Here is a 16398-nt window from a genome sequence, read left to right as displayed (position 1 = left end):
GTCCCCACAGCCCGTGGCTCTCAGTAGTCTCCATTTATCACAGTGGTTTTGGTACTTACCTGAATCATTTTGAAGTTAATTTAAAAAAAAAGGCTTCCAAGTACAGAGAAAATAGCTGATTAGCATTTTAACTTTTTATTTGCATTAAGAACAGTGTTTTCACTGAGGAATCATTTAATAAGAACCATAAAAATGAAAACCTTCTATCACTGCTGCCTTAAGTGCAATAATTATGGTTTACTTGGACTGCATTTTTGAAAGTAATACAAGTTAAGTGAATTAATAAGTCTAAAATTCCAACCTTGGCATTACAGGATTATTTATGAGGCCCTTTTATCATGGCAGGAAATTTACACTCAGTGCTGGGTGGAGCTGACCCCTCTATCTGACAGAACAAGGACCTAATGGCTCATCTATCTCTCTTCCAGCATGGCACCACACTCCTCATGGTTGCCTCTTATGCTGGCCACATTGACTGTGTGAGGGAACTGGTCCTGCAAGGAGCAGACATCAACCTCCAGCGAGAGGTAGGTCAGGTTGCACATTTCAGCCAAAATAACCAGGCTTAGAGATCTGAAGCGTTTATAATAGTGAGTTGGTAAAGAGTCATCGTTGGTTTTCTCCTACACTGAAACCCATTGTGGAGTTTATTGCTCCTATAAAATAAGATCCAAGAATGGACCATTGTCAGATATATCTGAGATAATTATTATATTTGTCCATTTTGTGCTGCTATTACAGACTGCTTGCCCCCAGGTACATTATGACAAAATGTTTATTGTGCTCACAATTAGTAGGCTGAAAGTTCAAGGCTTGATGGCTCCACCTGTTTGGCCTCTGGTGAAGACCCCCTTGGCTGCACCACAACATGACAGAGAAGGCATAAGGGACACAGAGATGCATGAAGAAGAGACCAAGCACATGAGTGGCCTCTCTTGATAAATAGCCATGCTGTGAGAACCATCTCACACCATGAGACTAGGATTGATTTTTATCTAAGGCAGAATGTACCAATGACATTATTGCCCCACCTTTTAAAGGACCCAATGTCTCAACATCTTCATGCTGGGAACCAGGCCTCCATCATAGGAGCTTTTGGAGGACTCACTCAAACCATATCCAATCCATTGCAGTGCCCACACCTCTTGCCATATCCTTACACACTGAGACATTTTGTCTCAAGCATAAGTTGGTTCTTCCTCCTTCCCTTGAGATAAGATGCAACAAAATGTATAGGATTTTCCTAGAACCTCTGTTTTTAGTCACCAGTGTACTCAGGATGAAGCTTAGGTGCTAGGCATCTCAACTATCCTAACAAAGTAGTTTTCAAAGACCTTTTCATGGCCTAAAGATCTCCCTAAAAGTCCATGTGGACAAATATTGGCCTTACAATGGAAACCTGTGCTCATACTTCATTCAAGGGTAATCATAGGAGCTTAGTCCTAAAGTCAGGTTTTATAGGCAGGCAGTGATGGATAATGCTTGTATCCTAGCTACTCCTGGCCCACACCAAACCAGACTTGGTACTTGGTTTTTCCCTGATCCAGCCTGATCTCAAAATCTGCCCTGAAGACAATTCATCAACCAAACTTTCAGAAATCCAGCATACCTTATCTTTTCAGTCAAGACCAAATAGAGCAAATTAAGACACATCAGATCTAAGTGCCGTGTCAAGAGTTCCAAGATACACTTATCTAGACACATCTATCCAGACACATCTGTGCCTAGTAGTGCCTCCACCCCCTGGGTATTGAACCTTGACTGGCAGAATCTGTTGTCTGGTTCTCCACAGCCCTGGGTCACTTGGTCTCTTGAGAAGGAACCATGTAGAGAAACTGCTACAAGCTCAGTCTTCTCACAGGCTCTTTTGAGTGATTTGCACAAAAATAGTTGTTTTGGGTTCATTTTTCATTTCTGCAACTGAAGTAAAATTTCCCTCTGGGGTGAAAATGTTTGAACACATTTAGAAATACGGTTTAAATTTAACCTCATCCTTTTCATTTGTTTTATAATGCTTGTTTATTATAACTTTATGGTAAAGACAGATTTTTCTCTAAAGAAAACTAGATCTGCCTACTCAAAACCTTTATCCTTAAGGACAGCCCTAACATGCACAAAAGTCTCTTGAGAAACGCAGAGAGAAGAAAGAAATATTTGATTTCTAGCCAATGTATGCTTTTTTTTTTGGCCAGTCCTGGGTCTTGGACTCGGGGCCTGAGCACTGTCCCTGGCTTCTTCCCGCTCAAGGCTAGCACTTTGCCACCTGAGCCACAGCACCCCTTCTGGCCTTTTTCCATATATGTGGTGCTGGGGAATCGAACCGAGAGCTTCATGTGTAGGAGGCAAGCACTCTTGCCACTAGGCCATATTCCCAGCCCCAATGTATGCTTTTTATGGTCTCATATTTATCTGTTTGGTCCCAATGGCTCAACTCTTCTTAGAAATGAAAATTTTTGCACTAAAACCAGCAATGCTTGAAGACTTACCAAAATGCTCTCAGTTTAGAAACACACTGTGGCTCAGATCATTATGCTATGGTCAGTTGCCAGCAGTTCCTTGAATTTCTGGAGTGGAAGAAATGCTAAACCAAAGGAAGACCCCAACCTCACACACCTGTTTTGAAAGTTGATCCAAAGACTTGCGAGTGCTTTGGAATGTACTCTTACAGCAGCCTTACAGTTGGCTCATTGTTAAGCCATCTAGTGGTATTATGATACTTGAAAAATCACCTTTCTTATTTTAACTTGGCTGCCTAGACACATAGACAAACTGGAAATTGATAGTCTTCAAAGACCGTGGTACAGAGAGTCAGCAATGTAGCTGGTTTAAAAACTCTCAGGAGGAGGGGTTAACGTCAAGCCCTTCATTAGTAAAAAACACACATTTAAGACCTTCATTCATATTCCAGACTGAAATCTAGATCCTTTTGCCTATGAACTGCTATATTCTTGTGTATGGTTGATAGCAAGTATGTTTCCAAATTGGCTCAAAAACTGCTATAATTCTAACTTCTAAACTTAGGTAAAAATCTTATCAAAAGAAAAAACTAAAACTCAGCTAGGTAGTGGCTCATGTCTGTAATCCCTGCTATTTGGAGACTGAGATCAGGAAAATCAGATTCTACCAAATATATTAATTTTTGTGACTGTTATAACAGGTTACCACAAAGGTGATGGCTTAAAACAATAGGAATTTTCCAGAAGCCACCCTACCAGATCTTTTTTTTTTTTTTGGCCAGTCCTGGGCCTTGGACTCAGGGCCTGAGCACTGTCCCTGGCTTCTTCCCGCTCAAGGCTAGCACTCTGCCACTTGAGCCACAGCGCCGCTTCTGGCCGTTTTCTGTATATGTGGTGCTGGGGAATCGAACCTAGGGCCTCGTGTATCCGAGGCAGGCACTCTTGCCACTAGCTATATCCCCAGCCCCCTACCAGATCTTTTTGCTGTAGTTATTTTTGTTTTGTTTTGTTGCTGTTTGCCAGTCATGGAGCTTCAACTCAGGGCCTGGGCACTGCCCCTGAGCTTCTTTTGCAAGGCACTACCTAGCCTCAAGTGCTCTACCACTTGAGCCACAGTGCCATTTCTAGCTTTTTCTGTTCATGTGGTACTAAGGAATCGAACCTGGGGCTTCATGGATGCTAGGCAAGCACTCCACCACTGAGCCACATTCCCAGCCCCTTTAGTTACCTTTTCAATACAGTCTCACATTTATGCCTAGTCCAACCTGGTCCACCATCCTTTTTTACTCATCTAGCGCATGCCACCATGCCCACCTTTGATTGATTGAGATAGGTTTCTTGAAAACCTTTTCCTCAGGCTGGCCTTAAGCTGTAGTCCTTTCTGTCTCTGCCTCTCAGGTAGCTATGATTACAGGTATGAGACTCCATGCACAGCTGTTTTTCACTCTTTGAGGGGAGGGGCAGTATTAGGGTTTAAAGTCAGTGCCTTGAACTTACTATGGACTTGAGCCACACCAACTCCCCACTCTCCGGACCCCCCTCCCCACTCTTTTTTTTTTGCATTGGTTATTTTCAAGATAGGGTCTTGCTTATGCCTGAACCACCCAGCCTTGAACTGTAATCCTCTGGTCTCTAGTGAAGCCAGTGGGATTGACCTCTTTCTAAATCTGTATCAACATTTGTCATTGGATTTAGTGTTCACCCAGGTAACCTAGGATATGCTGCTAGGCTTAGAGTCTATGACTTAATCACATCTTTTGCCATATGAGGTGACAGTCACAAATTTCAGGAATTAAGTGGAGTCTATCTTTGGGGGAGCCACTGTTCAGCCTACTACACCAATAATAATGGTTTCATTTTTATTTTGTCACTCCCCTGGGTGACTAAGACATAGAATCAAATCAAATGTAGCTTCTTCCTAGGCTACAAGGTGTATATGGGGGGGGGGGGAAGAGATACAGTTTTTATTTCTTTGCAACTGTGTAAATCAAACATAATTTAGCTACTTGTCTATTAAAGCCAGCCTCTCTCTATTTCTCTCCCTCCCCCAACCCCTAGTCAGGTACAACTGCCCTATTCTTTGCCGCCCAGCAAGGCCATAATGATGTGGTGAGATTTCTCTTTGGATTTGGAGCATCCACTGAATGTAGAACCAAAGTAAGAGAATCTTCTTGATTTCACACCTTGGCAAAGGACCTTTGCTGCCATGGGTATTTATTCTGTCTTTAACTATAACTGCAAACTTATACTTCCCTTTCTGCAAGATTCCCAAACTGAAGAAGTGGATTTTACAAGGTTATTGTAGAGGTTCAAGGCTTGTTCTAGTGATTCCACTCCAAACATTAACTTTTACTCTGAAATAAACTTGGAGATTCTCCTGAAGAGTTACTTAGACCCTTTCTTGAACTGGTTGCTTTCACTAAATTTTAAACAAGAGGTACAATGGAAGATGGCTGTCTAACTCTCCCTGTTTCTGTGGGCTTTATTCTAGCTCAAGGTTAATCTCAGAGCTGGGTGCTGGTAGCTTATGCTTGTAATCCTAGCTACTCGGAGGCTGAGATCTAAGGACTGATGTTCACAGCCATCCTGGGCAGGAAAGTCAATGAAAGTCTATGAGGTTCTCCAATAAACTACTCAGAAAAAGCCGGAAGTGATGCCATGGCTCACATGGTAAAGCACTAACCTTGAGCCAAAGAATTTCAGGGATAGGGCACAGGCTCTGAATTCAAGCCTTAGCGCGCGCGCACACACGCGCACACACACACACACACACAGATTAACTTTAGAACTATAATAGGACTTATTGGCAGGCATCTGGCGTTCATGGATTTTTCTCATGAAATAAACAGTACGTAATCAAAACATATAACTCAGCAAAGGTTGTATTCTTCATTTAGATAAGTTACTTAATTTCATTTTTGACATACAGGTAAGGAAACTGAGACTACAAAACAATCAATTTTGTGTTCACAATGTTTTGTCATTGTCAGCTCATTTTTGGTATGTAAATAATTTAAAACATTATGAAAACTTGCCCAAGTTGGAAAATCTTTAAGTTTTTTTTTGTAAAATTTGTGTGCTATTTAGATATCTCCAGTGTTTCCAGTAGATTTTTTTCCTGTTATGATGCTGCTGTTAATTCTATATTTTCCAAAACCTGCAATTGAACTATGTGCATACCCTCAAGCATATAATAATACATGAAAATTTATTTTCTATTAAATGTCACTTTATTTCTTATTATCAATGCAACACAACTCAAAATAGAAAGTTCTCTAAACCTAAATCTCAACTCTGAATGAAGTAAAAATGCTCATGTATGACTGAATACTGCTCCAGTCTTTGTCTTGCTTAACAAGTCAACACTGGCTTAAAGCCTTTACACATGAACCGCTCTGTGCTGTCTCACAAACCTGCAGAACACAGAGCCCTAGAGGAGAAATTCCACGTTTCCATGAGGTCAACTGCAGGTGTCTAAGAGCTTTTCCTAGGAAGAGGAGAATGTCAAGAGATTATAATATGGATGTGTCATCAAAAGCAACTTGGTTTCAACAACTGTTCTTTTCATTATAAAGCTATAAAAATACTAAAGATGTGTTTTTAAAAATCAAAAGACCCAGAACCAATGGTCACACCTGTGTCCTAGCTACTCAGGAGATTGAGCCAAGAATCATGGTTTGAAGCCAGCCTTGTCAGGAAAGTTTGTGAGACTCTTATCTCCGATTAACCACCAAAAAGCCACAAGTGGAGCTGTGGCTCAAGTGGTAGAACACTAGTGTAGTGCAAAAAAAAAAAAAATTCAGTCACAGCACTAACACCCTGAGTTCTGGACTGGCACGCAATTATGCATTCTCTCTCTTTTGTTCTCTCTCTCTCTCTCTCTCTGAGATGAGTTCTTTTTATCATAATTACTATATTTTAATATTCTCTTACCTCATAATGCAAAGATGGGGGAAATTCAAAGGACAGAGCTTGAAAACAGTGCAGCTCATTGATGCTATTGCATAATTTCTCAATGTTTCCATACCATCACCATCTTCAACAGCCTCAGCCTTCCTCCTGTCTCCTTTCTGTTTCTCTCTCTTTAAGGCCTAACTCAACACCCTTTCCCACCACACAGCCCAGCTCTTATCCCCCAGATATTGCCTCCCCCAGCCTATTGCCTGTGTGTGATCATAGGGGCTCTTATAACAAAGTTTCTACAGGTGAGGCCTGTCACAGTCATCCCACACACCAAGCTTTACATTAGGCCTACTAAATCAGAGCTCTCTCCTAGCAAAAACCTTATGCCCAAATTTAGAAGCTACACAATCATATTAATGATTCATATTTTTAACCAGATCACATGCTCTCCATTAGAAGAGCACATGATGATAGCATATTCCATCTGTCTCTCACTTTACTGCTTAGTGTTTTCCTTTGAACATATGCCAATTTGCCCAGGTCTCTTGTAAAATTTGGGCCCTAAATTCAGTGGAGCACTGTAAAGCAGGTGTTTCGTCTACTCTACTTTTATCTCTGCAGCTTAAATTAGAGTTTGTTCTTATGTCAACCACATCACACTACTGACTCATTGAGTTTGTGGTCAATGGAAACCATTAATGGCTTTTCTCAAGTGGTACTGGTAAGATACTATCTTTTCCCATCTAGGACTATTGAGTTGTTTGGCTCTGTGGACTGCTATTTGGACATTTAAGTTAATAAATAATTGGAGAACACCTGATCTGAAAGCAATAGCCCCAGAGGGTTACCCCATCAAAGCTTCTAACTGGGTGCACTACAGAGAGAAGCCAGTGTTTGTTAAGTGAGTGTCTGGCCTTGGGAGGTTCTTCTGGTAATTCTAAGACAAACTGACAAGATGTGGTAGAGTTTCTATCCCATGTTTCTGAATAGATGATTCTGTGTTTGACAATAGAAACTTCTAAATCATAATAACTTGCTGAAATAACTTTACCTTATCTCTGAATAAGTCATCCACATTTACAACATAATTTCTCATCATTAAGGTGAATCCTATCAAAATTGTGAGTCAGTGGCCAGCTACTGCTGGCACTGCCACCATTGTCCAACTCATTTTTGCCAGTGGTTTTAGCAAAAAGACTGAACCAGCCGAGGGCAATTACAGGAGAATTTACTGTAGAATAAGCTAAACATAGTACAGTGCAAGAGTTTCTGTGTCCGGCTGTCTGTTCCTCCATGTATCCATATGTGTACCTTCTTCTACACACATGTCTGTATATCCCTCTGCCTTCCCCCTTTTTTTCCCAGAGGACCAGTTTCCCTTACATAGCAGGACAACAAAAGAGGCTCAGTGCCAAGTCCTGGGGCATGCCAGTCTGGCATTACATAACCCTTTGTCTGTAAGCCTGGGTCCCTAACTTCGGGCCTTTAGTCACTTTTAGGATACAGATGTGTGAATTTTTATATGCTCTCCTACACTCATAATAAAAAGGAAAAGGCAAAAAGAAGGAAAGCAAGTTTCTTCCACTGTTCTGTGTCTGAACTGTCTCTAACATGTGTCTATATTGCTGTGCATAGGATGGAGGCACTGCTCTGTTGGCTGCCAGTCAGTATGGGCACATGCAGGTGGTGGAGACGTTACTGAAGCATGGGGCCAATATCCATGATCAACTTTATGTGAGTACTTGCCAAGGGCTGTTGAGTGGTGGCCACTTTCTTTCCTTTCTTACACTACGCTGCAGTCTACATACAGATGTCAGAGAAGACAGCTCCAAAAATATTGTAATGAACAGTGGGACCCTAATCTGAGACAACAAAAGAAAAAAAGAATAGCTGATCCATTGGCTTATTCTATAACAGAAACCACATAATATTTATTCACTGTAGTTCTTCCTTTACATCTCTTACACACCTGAAACATTCCAGCTACCTGTTCAACTAATGTCTTCAAACATATCATACATATGTACTCATGCTACATGGCATATGGACTTGCTGAAAAGCAAAATATGCTGTCCTGTTGTTGAGTATTTGTGTGGAAGGGCACAAAGAGAAGTCAATGTGTTTGTCAGATAAACGAGGGTTGATGGATGAAAACCTGTGAAAAGAACATTCTCCCTACTCCAGGTCTATTCCGGGCTAATTGGCAATTAGCACATTACCTAAAGACTCTTTCAATTGTCATTTAATTCTATAGGATTTATGGCAAGTATTGTCCCAATTTTGTAGGAAAAAATAAAATATGGGAGATGAAGTGATTTGACAGAGTCGCTTGGAAACAAAGGAAAGAATTTCTCCTATTCCCAATTATCTAGGAAACCTATTTTAGGTTATCCTGCAAGTAGGCATATAACCCTATGCCTCAGGGACTAAACTTTCATAGTCAGGTAATGAGCTGTGTAGGTGTGAATGTCTCCATTTGAATATCCTTTTTAGAGTTTACCTAGTTAACTCAGACAATCACAGGCTTCTTTGAAGTCCACAGCAAGTAGCCTTACCTCCTGGCGCTTTTTTGAACATCTGTAACACTTTCTGAACCTGCAGCATTACTGTGGAATGTTTGGATTCGTTGATAATGATCTGAAGAAGTGTTTCTCAACCCTGGCTGCCCATCAGTGTCCGGGGAAGCTTTTAGAAATACTCATTCCTAGATCCCATCCCAGGTCAACCAAGCCAGTCTCTGGAGTCACAACTGGAGTGACAGGTGATTCTGACATATGGCCAGGTCTAAGAAATATAAATCTAAAGCTTTGGTTATAGCCTTTTCTAGCTATGTATCAGTGAAGTGTAGCTGAGGGTTTATCCTTGTTTATGTAGCCAAAGGCTTTGGAAAGGGAAAGTGAATGGTGATTTTTTCACAGTATGACCATTCATAATCATCAATCCAATTTGAGTGTAGATGTTCTGACAGAATGTTCTTAGAGTGGCACAAAATCTTAGAAATGAATTTGTGAGGAGACTTGCTCCTAGTAAATTTTTCTTTGTTAATAATGTTGGTCATGAAATGTCATGCACTGTAGCTTCCACTCTTATTCTCACCCAGATAGTCCAAATGCTTCTGTTACAAACAGTTGAAGAAAACTAATTTTTAAAATTACTAAATAAAAACTGAAAAATTAGAATATGGGATAGGGACAGAGATCAAGGATTCCTGAAAACTTCTAGAATTGAAACTTTTGGTGCATAATGAAAATCCAGTGTACAGTCCAGTTCAGAAAATTCCACGGGGCTGGGGATATAGCCTAGTGGCAAGAGTGCCTGCCTCGGATACACGAGGCCCTAGGTTCGATTCCCCAGCACCACATATACAGAAAACGGCCAGAAGCGGCGCTGTGGCTCAAGTGGCAGAGTGCTAGCCTTGAGCGGGAAGAAGCCAGGGACAGTGCTCAGGCCCTGAGTCCAAGGCCCAGGACTGGCCAAAAAAAAAAAAAAAGAAAATTCCTGAGTTAGTAACTGCAGAGGGCATGGTAGACTTTCTGTGACAATGTATTAAGGCGCAGCTTACTCTTTTATCCTGGTGTCAAAATGTCAAGAACAAGCGATGTCAGAACCATGGATAGGAATGCTTGTGTCTTCCCACAATGGCAGAATTTCTTAAATAACAAATTTATAACCGATGTCAATTTCCTTGGTGTTAATTTGCCAAGTATTACTGATAGTTGAGGCCATGGGCAATGTAAATTCCTTTCTTCAATATCAATTGCTAATATTGCCTCTCAGATCACACATCACACTTCACAATAATTTAGAGGTTTCAGGATGGGTAAGTAAGAGTTAAGCATCAGCCACAAGGTTCAAAGCTAGAGCTGGGAGTGGAGACAGATATAAGGAGCCACAAAAGGTGGTTAGGTAAGAGAACTATTGAGGCCTGGTGGTGTCAAAATGCAGGGTTCCGCTTAGGTACCAGGCTGATTCTAGATGCAGAACTGATTTCAGGTACAAAGTTGATTTCTGGCTTACTGCACCCAAAATTTGAGTGGGTCGCATCAAGCAGGGGAATCCAGCTGAATTGAAGTGCCAGGACAGAGTTAGGGATTCTTCACCTGTTACCCCTTGCCACATATACCAGATAGTCAGGTTGGCCTGTGCTCCCATGCCTCATTGCTAAATATGATTCAGCTGAAGGAGTGTCATGGGTCCTGAGTCTGGTATGCTTGAGAAGTTCATGCGAGTAGTTTTCTTGATATGGGTTTGATATACTCACTCATCCAGATTTTTTTTAAATCTAATTTGATAAATTTACAGGCAGTAACATTTTATTTACATAATTAAATTACCAATCTGTCCAATGATGATTGTTTACTTGCCACAAACAAGATGTAGAGTTATTCTGTTTTGGCATTTACACTCAAAATGGAGTCACTCAGGTCAAAACTATGGCTTTACTAAAAGGAATAAGTCAAGACTAGACAAGCCCTTAAAGCTGCTGTTTTATATGACATAGAGTAACTTAGAACAGGCCCAGCCTATTCTCACAAACATCTGCTTAAAGATCTATACAGGCTGGTTAATTTTTTTTAATTATTGCCTTAAGAGCCATCTGACAGCACAGCTGACAGCCATTGGAAATCCAGTATCCCACCTGTGACACATCTGGTTAGACTTGTGGGAAAGCTGGTGTGTATCAGCTTGTGGTCAGCATTCTCACCTGGAGGATGGTAATGAGCTGGGTTGGCTGGGTGTTATCCACTAGGAGGAGCTCTGTTAAGAAACAATGAAGGGCTGGGGATATGGCCTAGTGGCAAGAGTGCCTGTCTCATATACATGAGGCCCTGGGTTCGATTCCCCAGCACCACATATACAGAAAATGGCCAGAAGTGGCGCTGTGGCTCAAGTGGCAGAGTGCTAGCCTTGAGCAAAAAGAAGCCAGGGACAGTGCTCAGGCCTGAGTCCAAGCCCCAGGACTGGCAAAAAAAAAAAAAAAAAAAAAGAAACAACGAAGCCTGAGCTTCTGTGTTTGTGTGTGAAGCAGGTATCCAGGAAAACACAAATGCTCAGCTAACCCACATTTACTGAAATAATCCAACAAGATTCTAAAAACAAAGAAACCCCCAGAAATCATAAACACTCAGTTAAAAAGAAAACTCAAGCCAACATTGGTGGCGTCATGCCACTCCTAGCTACTCAGGAAGCTGAGATCTGAGAATTGTGGTTTGAAGCCAGCTCAGGCAGAAAGTCTGAGACTCTTATCTCCAATTAACTAACAAAAAAGCCCTAAGTGGAATTGTGGTTCAAATGGTAGAGCGCTATCCTTGAGCAAAAGAAGCTTAGGGAAGCTTAGGGAGAGCACCCAGGCCCTGAGTTGAAGCCCCAGGAATGGCAGGGGGGGGGGGGGAAAAACTCAAGAAAATTGGAGCACTCACTCAGACTTTGGGCAGGACTGACCTGTGTGTTTATAGCTATTATCAATGTCTGTTGTTGAACTGTCAGGCTAGGCGAGCACTGTAGCACTAAGCTATCCGAAGCCCAGTATGCCTTTTAGTACTTCAAGAAACTAGTTGTGGGGGGTGAGGAGAACATGGATAAGAGAACAAGAAAAAGAACAAAAATAGAAATTAATTTGAAAGGCCCAGCTCATAAAATATGTTTAGGTATTTGTTAATTTCACACTTAACCTCATAATTGGCAAAAAGTTAGAAAAGGAAAATTATGTAAATGCATGTGTTTAGGGCTCCTCATTTCTTTTAAATAAATATGAAACTCGATTCTTCTTTTGAGCACTTTTAATCTGTTATCTCTCAGGATGGAGCCACTGCCCTCTTCTTAGCCGCTCAAGGTGGTTACTTGGATGTTATTCGATTGTTGTTGTCTTCAGGAGCAAAAGTCAACCAGCCAAGGCAGGTAATGTCCATGGGGGAAGCTTGCAGAGGTGTGTGTGCTGTAAAGGCAGGGAGGGCCAGATGTCTCCTAGCAGCACATACCTGAGATAACCAGCAGCTCTAGGCATTCTTTTGCCTTGTAATAAAAAGTTAATCTTTGATTTAGGTTCAACTATCCTATGCTTCTGACTCACCTAACAGCCTATGAAAACAAGCTGGCATCGCAATTCAGTGCTTTCAAAACGTGAGTGTTTAGTGTCTGAGGTCAAGTACACATTCTGCCACCTCCTGTTCAAATAAATTATGGCTGCACCGAAGTTATGAGTGTTGACTGGCCTGGGCAGAGGTAAATAAAGGCAAGTCCCTTGTGTGGTCCCTTCTGCTAATATGCTGCCTTATCTCCTTACCTACCTTTCCTGTGGGCCAAAGAGGAGCCCATGCTTGCCTAGAGTCATGAGTAGGTTTGGCCCCCTTTGTTTTCTCATAATTTACAGGCTATGGAGACCTCATTTAACAATATCTGGTAAGCCAATTCACTTAAAGGCACAGAAATGCAAGATAACACTGGCAGCACTTTATAAATGGTAAAGAACCCACCAAACAGAAGGCAGCATAATCAGCTATTCTATATGAGCTGTTTTTGTCCAGTCCTTAATGAATTGTCAATTTAGTCTTTAACACAATATTTCAGATTAAGGAGCCACTTTTACAAAGGTAGGGGGCTTGGGGGAATGTTTTTATTATCTTTGAGTAGTTATACATAGGAATTGCCATTCAACAAAGCAGTTTGTGACTATAGTGCCTCTTTCAACATTTTCTGCCACCCCTCCCAACCCATCCCTTCCCTCACTTTTCTCTGTTCTATGGTATATACATTCTTGCCTGCATTCTACTCCTTTCACTCTTCATTCTTCTACTCCTCTTTCCTTGCCCCCCACCCCTCTTACCTATTTCCTGGTACTTATTTTTTGGGGCTTTCACTTAATATTCCTAAAGAATTGTACTATTTGCACTCTCCATAGAGTCCATTATACTGCCATTAAATCATTTATAACTGTTTGCATACCACCCAGGGTGTTTACTTAATAGATTTGTAGGCACATTCTAGCTATCACAAATGACAAAGCTGGTAGTAGTTGTTGTTGTCTCAGGGGAAAGTCAAGGCCATTTCTTACTAGTAATTACCATCAGGCAGCCTTCCACTGTAATTGACCTGGTAGGGAATGCTGGGATATGTATAGAATTCATAGGAACAGGGTCTTCCAGGTTGGTCTGAGCTGCAGGTCATAGGCTTCTTGGGTTCTCAGAAGTAGGTTTGAGATCAAGGATCTGGAATTCTAGAGTCAACTTGGCCAATAACTAGCCATGTGGTTTTGACAAGCAAATCAACTTATCCTCTGGTCCTTCCTCTCCAATTAAGAGGCCGGGCAAAATAAGCCTGAGATAGTCTCTTCAAGCTCCCAGGGTTTTAGCAATTGTTTCATTAAACTTTCAGTTAGTATTTCCCGAGTGGTGCCAGGAACTACCATGAATGTAGGATTGTAGTTTTAGAATTTTAAAGATCTTTCTGAGCGTGGGCGGCTCATGCCTATAATCCTAGCTACTCAGGAGGCTGAGATCTGAGGATCACGGTTCAAAGCCAGCCCAGGCAAGAAAGTCTGTGAGATAAGTCTCCAATTAACCACAAGAAAAACCAGAAGTGGCTCTGTGATTCACGTGGTAGAGCACTATGCTTGAGCTGAAGAACCTAAGGGCAGCGGCCAGGCCCAGAGTTCAAGCTCCACAACTGACACAAAAAAAATAATTTTAAGGACCTTATTAGCTCTAGAGGGCCTCAGAAACTCTCTTGGGAAAAGGAGCAGTTTAGAGACAGTTGCACTGTCCATTGTGCCTAAGGTGATAGTTGGTAGTTAGAGCTTAATATTTCCTTGTCAGTCCTTATTTTGAAACTGGTGATTGATTCTGAATCAGAGACTTGGATTTACCAAATTAAAGAAACAGATGCATATTAAATTGCATAAATTTGTTTTGGAAGCTATTATTGAAGGTACCTCTGTGAATTTAGACAGGAAATAGTTAAGATTATCAAGTCTCTGTCAGTACATGCTTCCAAAATAAATCCTAGCATGTTTTGACAAGTCAATTTGTAAAATAGATTTTATTACTCACCTGCCTAAAGCTCTGTTTGTAAAAAATAAAATCACCTTTGTTGATATGAGACATTATTTCAAATATTTCATGGGTTATATACCTGCATTGAGTCATGTGTTGACGTTGCAAATAAGAAGGCCAAGAGTAAAGCAACACTGCAGTGGTAACCATAACACAGATTGGCTGTTTTCCTTCCTCTGTACTGAGGATGACTGGGTCAGAGTGGATGACCTGGCCTGTGAGTGTGCGCACCCAACCCTGGTTAAAGGGGCAAGTGATACACCTTTCCAATGCATAAGTAACTACCTCAGGGTGGTTTCAAATTGAAGAGTCCAGCTCAGAAAAGGCTGTCATTTAGGAAAAGTGTGGTTTTTTTTTATTGCTTTGGGAGACAAAAGGCAGCTGGACACTGGTGGTTCACATCTGTAATCCTGACTACTCAAGAGATCTGAGAGGATAACAGTCTGAAGCCAGCCCTGGCAGGAAAGTCTATGAAACTCTTATCTCCACTAAACTACAAAAAAAAAACCCTGAAATGGAGCTGTGGTTCTAGAGGCACAGTGCTAGCCTTGAGCAAAAGAAAATCAGGGAGAGCGCCCAGGCCCTGAGTTCAAGCCCTAGGACCGGCGCCAAAAAAAAAAAAAAAAAAAAAGCAAAGCAATGTTCTCTTTTTATATAGTACTCTCACCCATTGTGCTCTCAAACCATAATCATCTTTACTATCTTTCCATGAATGTATAATTAGAGGCTGTTATCTAGCTAGGTCAGACAGACTCACCTTCCCCTTCCCTGAGAGTATAACCCCCAAGGACTTCACTCTGCTGAAGAAAACAAGTGATATCACAACTATGGCCAAGATGATACTGGCCCTGGCTGAGCTTGGCTGACTTGGTTACAAGTTCAAAGGAAGTTAAAAAAGAAGTGTAATGAAAGTTTTCCACTAAACTGGCCTGCACATGGTAGAAATTATTATGGAAATGCAGCTGGAAGCCACTGTCTTATTTTGTAATCTCAGTTGACACAATGGATCATTCCCAAAAAATTCATAAGTTTATACATAAGGACAAGCACAGACTCCTGCTTTCATTTCTTAGTATTTTTAGATCAACCTGATTTGTAATTATTGCAGTGACCGTCTACAAAATTCTGACATTTGATGACATATTGTGACAGGGTATTAATAAAGTTGCAGTAAAATTACACAGCTGGGGGCTGGAGGCATGGCTCAAGTGGTAGAGCAAGCTCTAGCCCAAGTTCAACCCCAAGTACCACACAAGGAAGGAAGGAAGGAAGGAAGGAAGGAAGGAAGGAAGGAAGGAAGGAAGGAAGGAAGGAAGGAAAGGAGGGAGGGAAGGAGGGAGGGAGGGAGAGAGGGAGGAAAGGAGGGAGGGAGGGAGGGAGAGAGGGACTCTGCTGACATCTGATCTGAGCTGTAGGGAATCTGAGATGTAGTACAAATGCCTTTTCTTTGTAACTCCATCACTGAGAACTTGTGGCGATATTTTTGGTATTTGTGCTGAGGAATCACAATCACAAAGTCAGGTACAGTCAGACATTGGCTTTTCCTTCCCACACTGTCCTTGGCAAATAGGTCAACAGTCAGAATCACTGAACCTCAGAGTCATTTTAAAAGCTTGTTTTAATTTATTTTCCCTTATCTTCATCAAGCAGAGTGGATGTGCTTTCAAGTTCTAATCACTAAGATGTCTATTCAGTCAAGTTTGTTTCCTTCCTTTCTCCCTCCCTCCCTCCCTTCCTTCCTTCCTTCTCTTTCTGTTGTGATACAGTTTGAACTCAAGGACCTGTGCTTCTTAAGTAGACAGTCTGCCACTTGAGCCATATCTCCAGCCCTTTGTACTTTAGGTTATTTTTAGGTTATTTTTTAAGAAAGGAACTTGAGTTTTTGCCTAGGCCTTTCAGGACTGTAATCCTACCACCTGCATAGCTGGTAACATGGGCACCAGTACTCCTGGCTTATTTTTTGAGATGGGAATCTCACTAACTTTCTGCCA

At 41.4% G+C, this 16398-nt stretch overlaps 1 protein-coding gene across 2 annotated transcripts in view; it reads left to right on the top strand.

Annotated features, from left to right (window-relative positions):
* Ankrd29 (ankyrin repeat domain 29) overlaps positions 1–16398 on the top strand; it is a 49962-nt gene that overhangs the window by 18435 nt on the left and 15129 nt on the right. Inside the window, exons 3-6 of one of the 2 annotated variants that reach the window (XM_048363610.1) lie at positions 429–527; positions 4515–4613; positions 7995–8093; positions 12159–12257. In XM_048363610.1, coding sequence (XP_048219567.1) covers positions 429–527; positions 4515–4613; positions 7995–8093; positions 12159–12257 — 396 coding nt within the window. The remainder of the gene's footprint in view (positions 1–428; positions 528–4514; positions 4614–7994; positions 8094–12158; positions 12258–16398) is intronic. The other variant, XM_048363611.1, reaches the window with a different exon arrangement.

The sequence above is a fragment of the Perognathus longimembris genome, chromosome 15 (genome assembly GCF_023159225.1).
Source record: "Perognathus longimembris pacificus isolate PPM17 chromosome 15, ASM2315922v1, whole genome shotgun sequence".
Classification (NCBI taxonomy): domain Eukaryota; kingdom Metazoa; phylum Chordata; class Mammalia; order Rodentia; family Heteromyidae; genus Perognathus; species Perognathus longimembris.
This window is presented reverse-complemented; position numbering and strand designations above follow the sequence as displayed.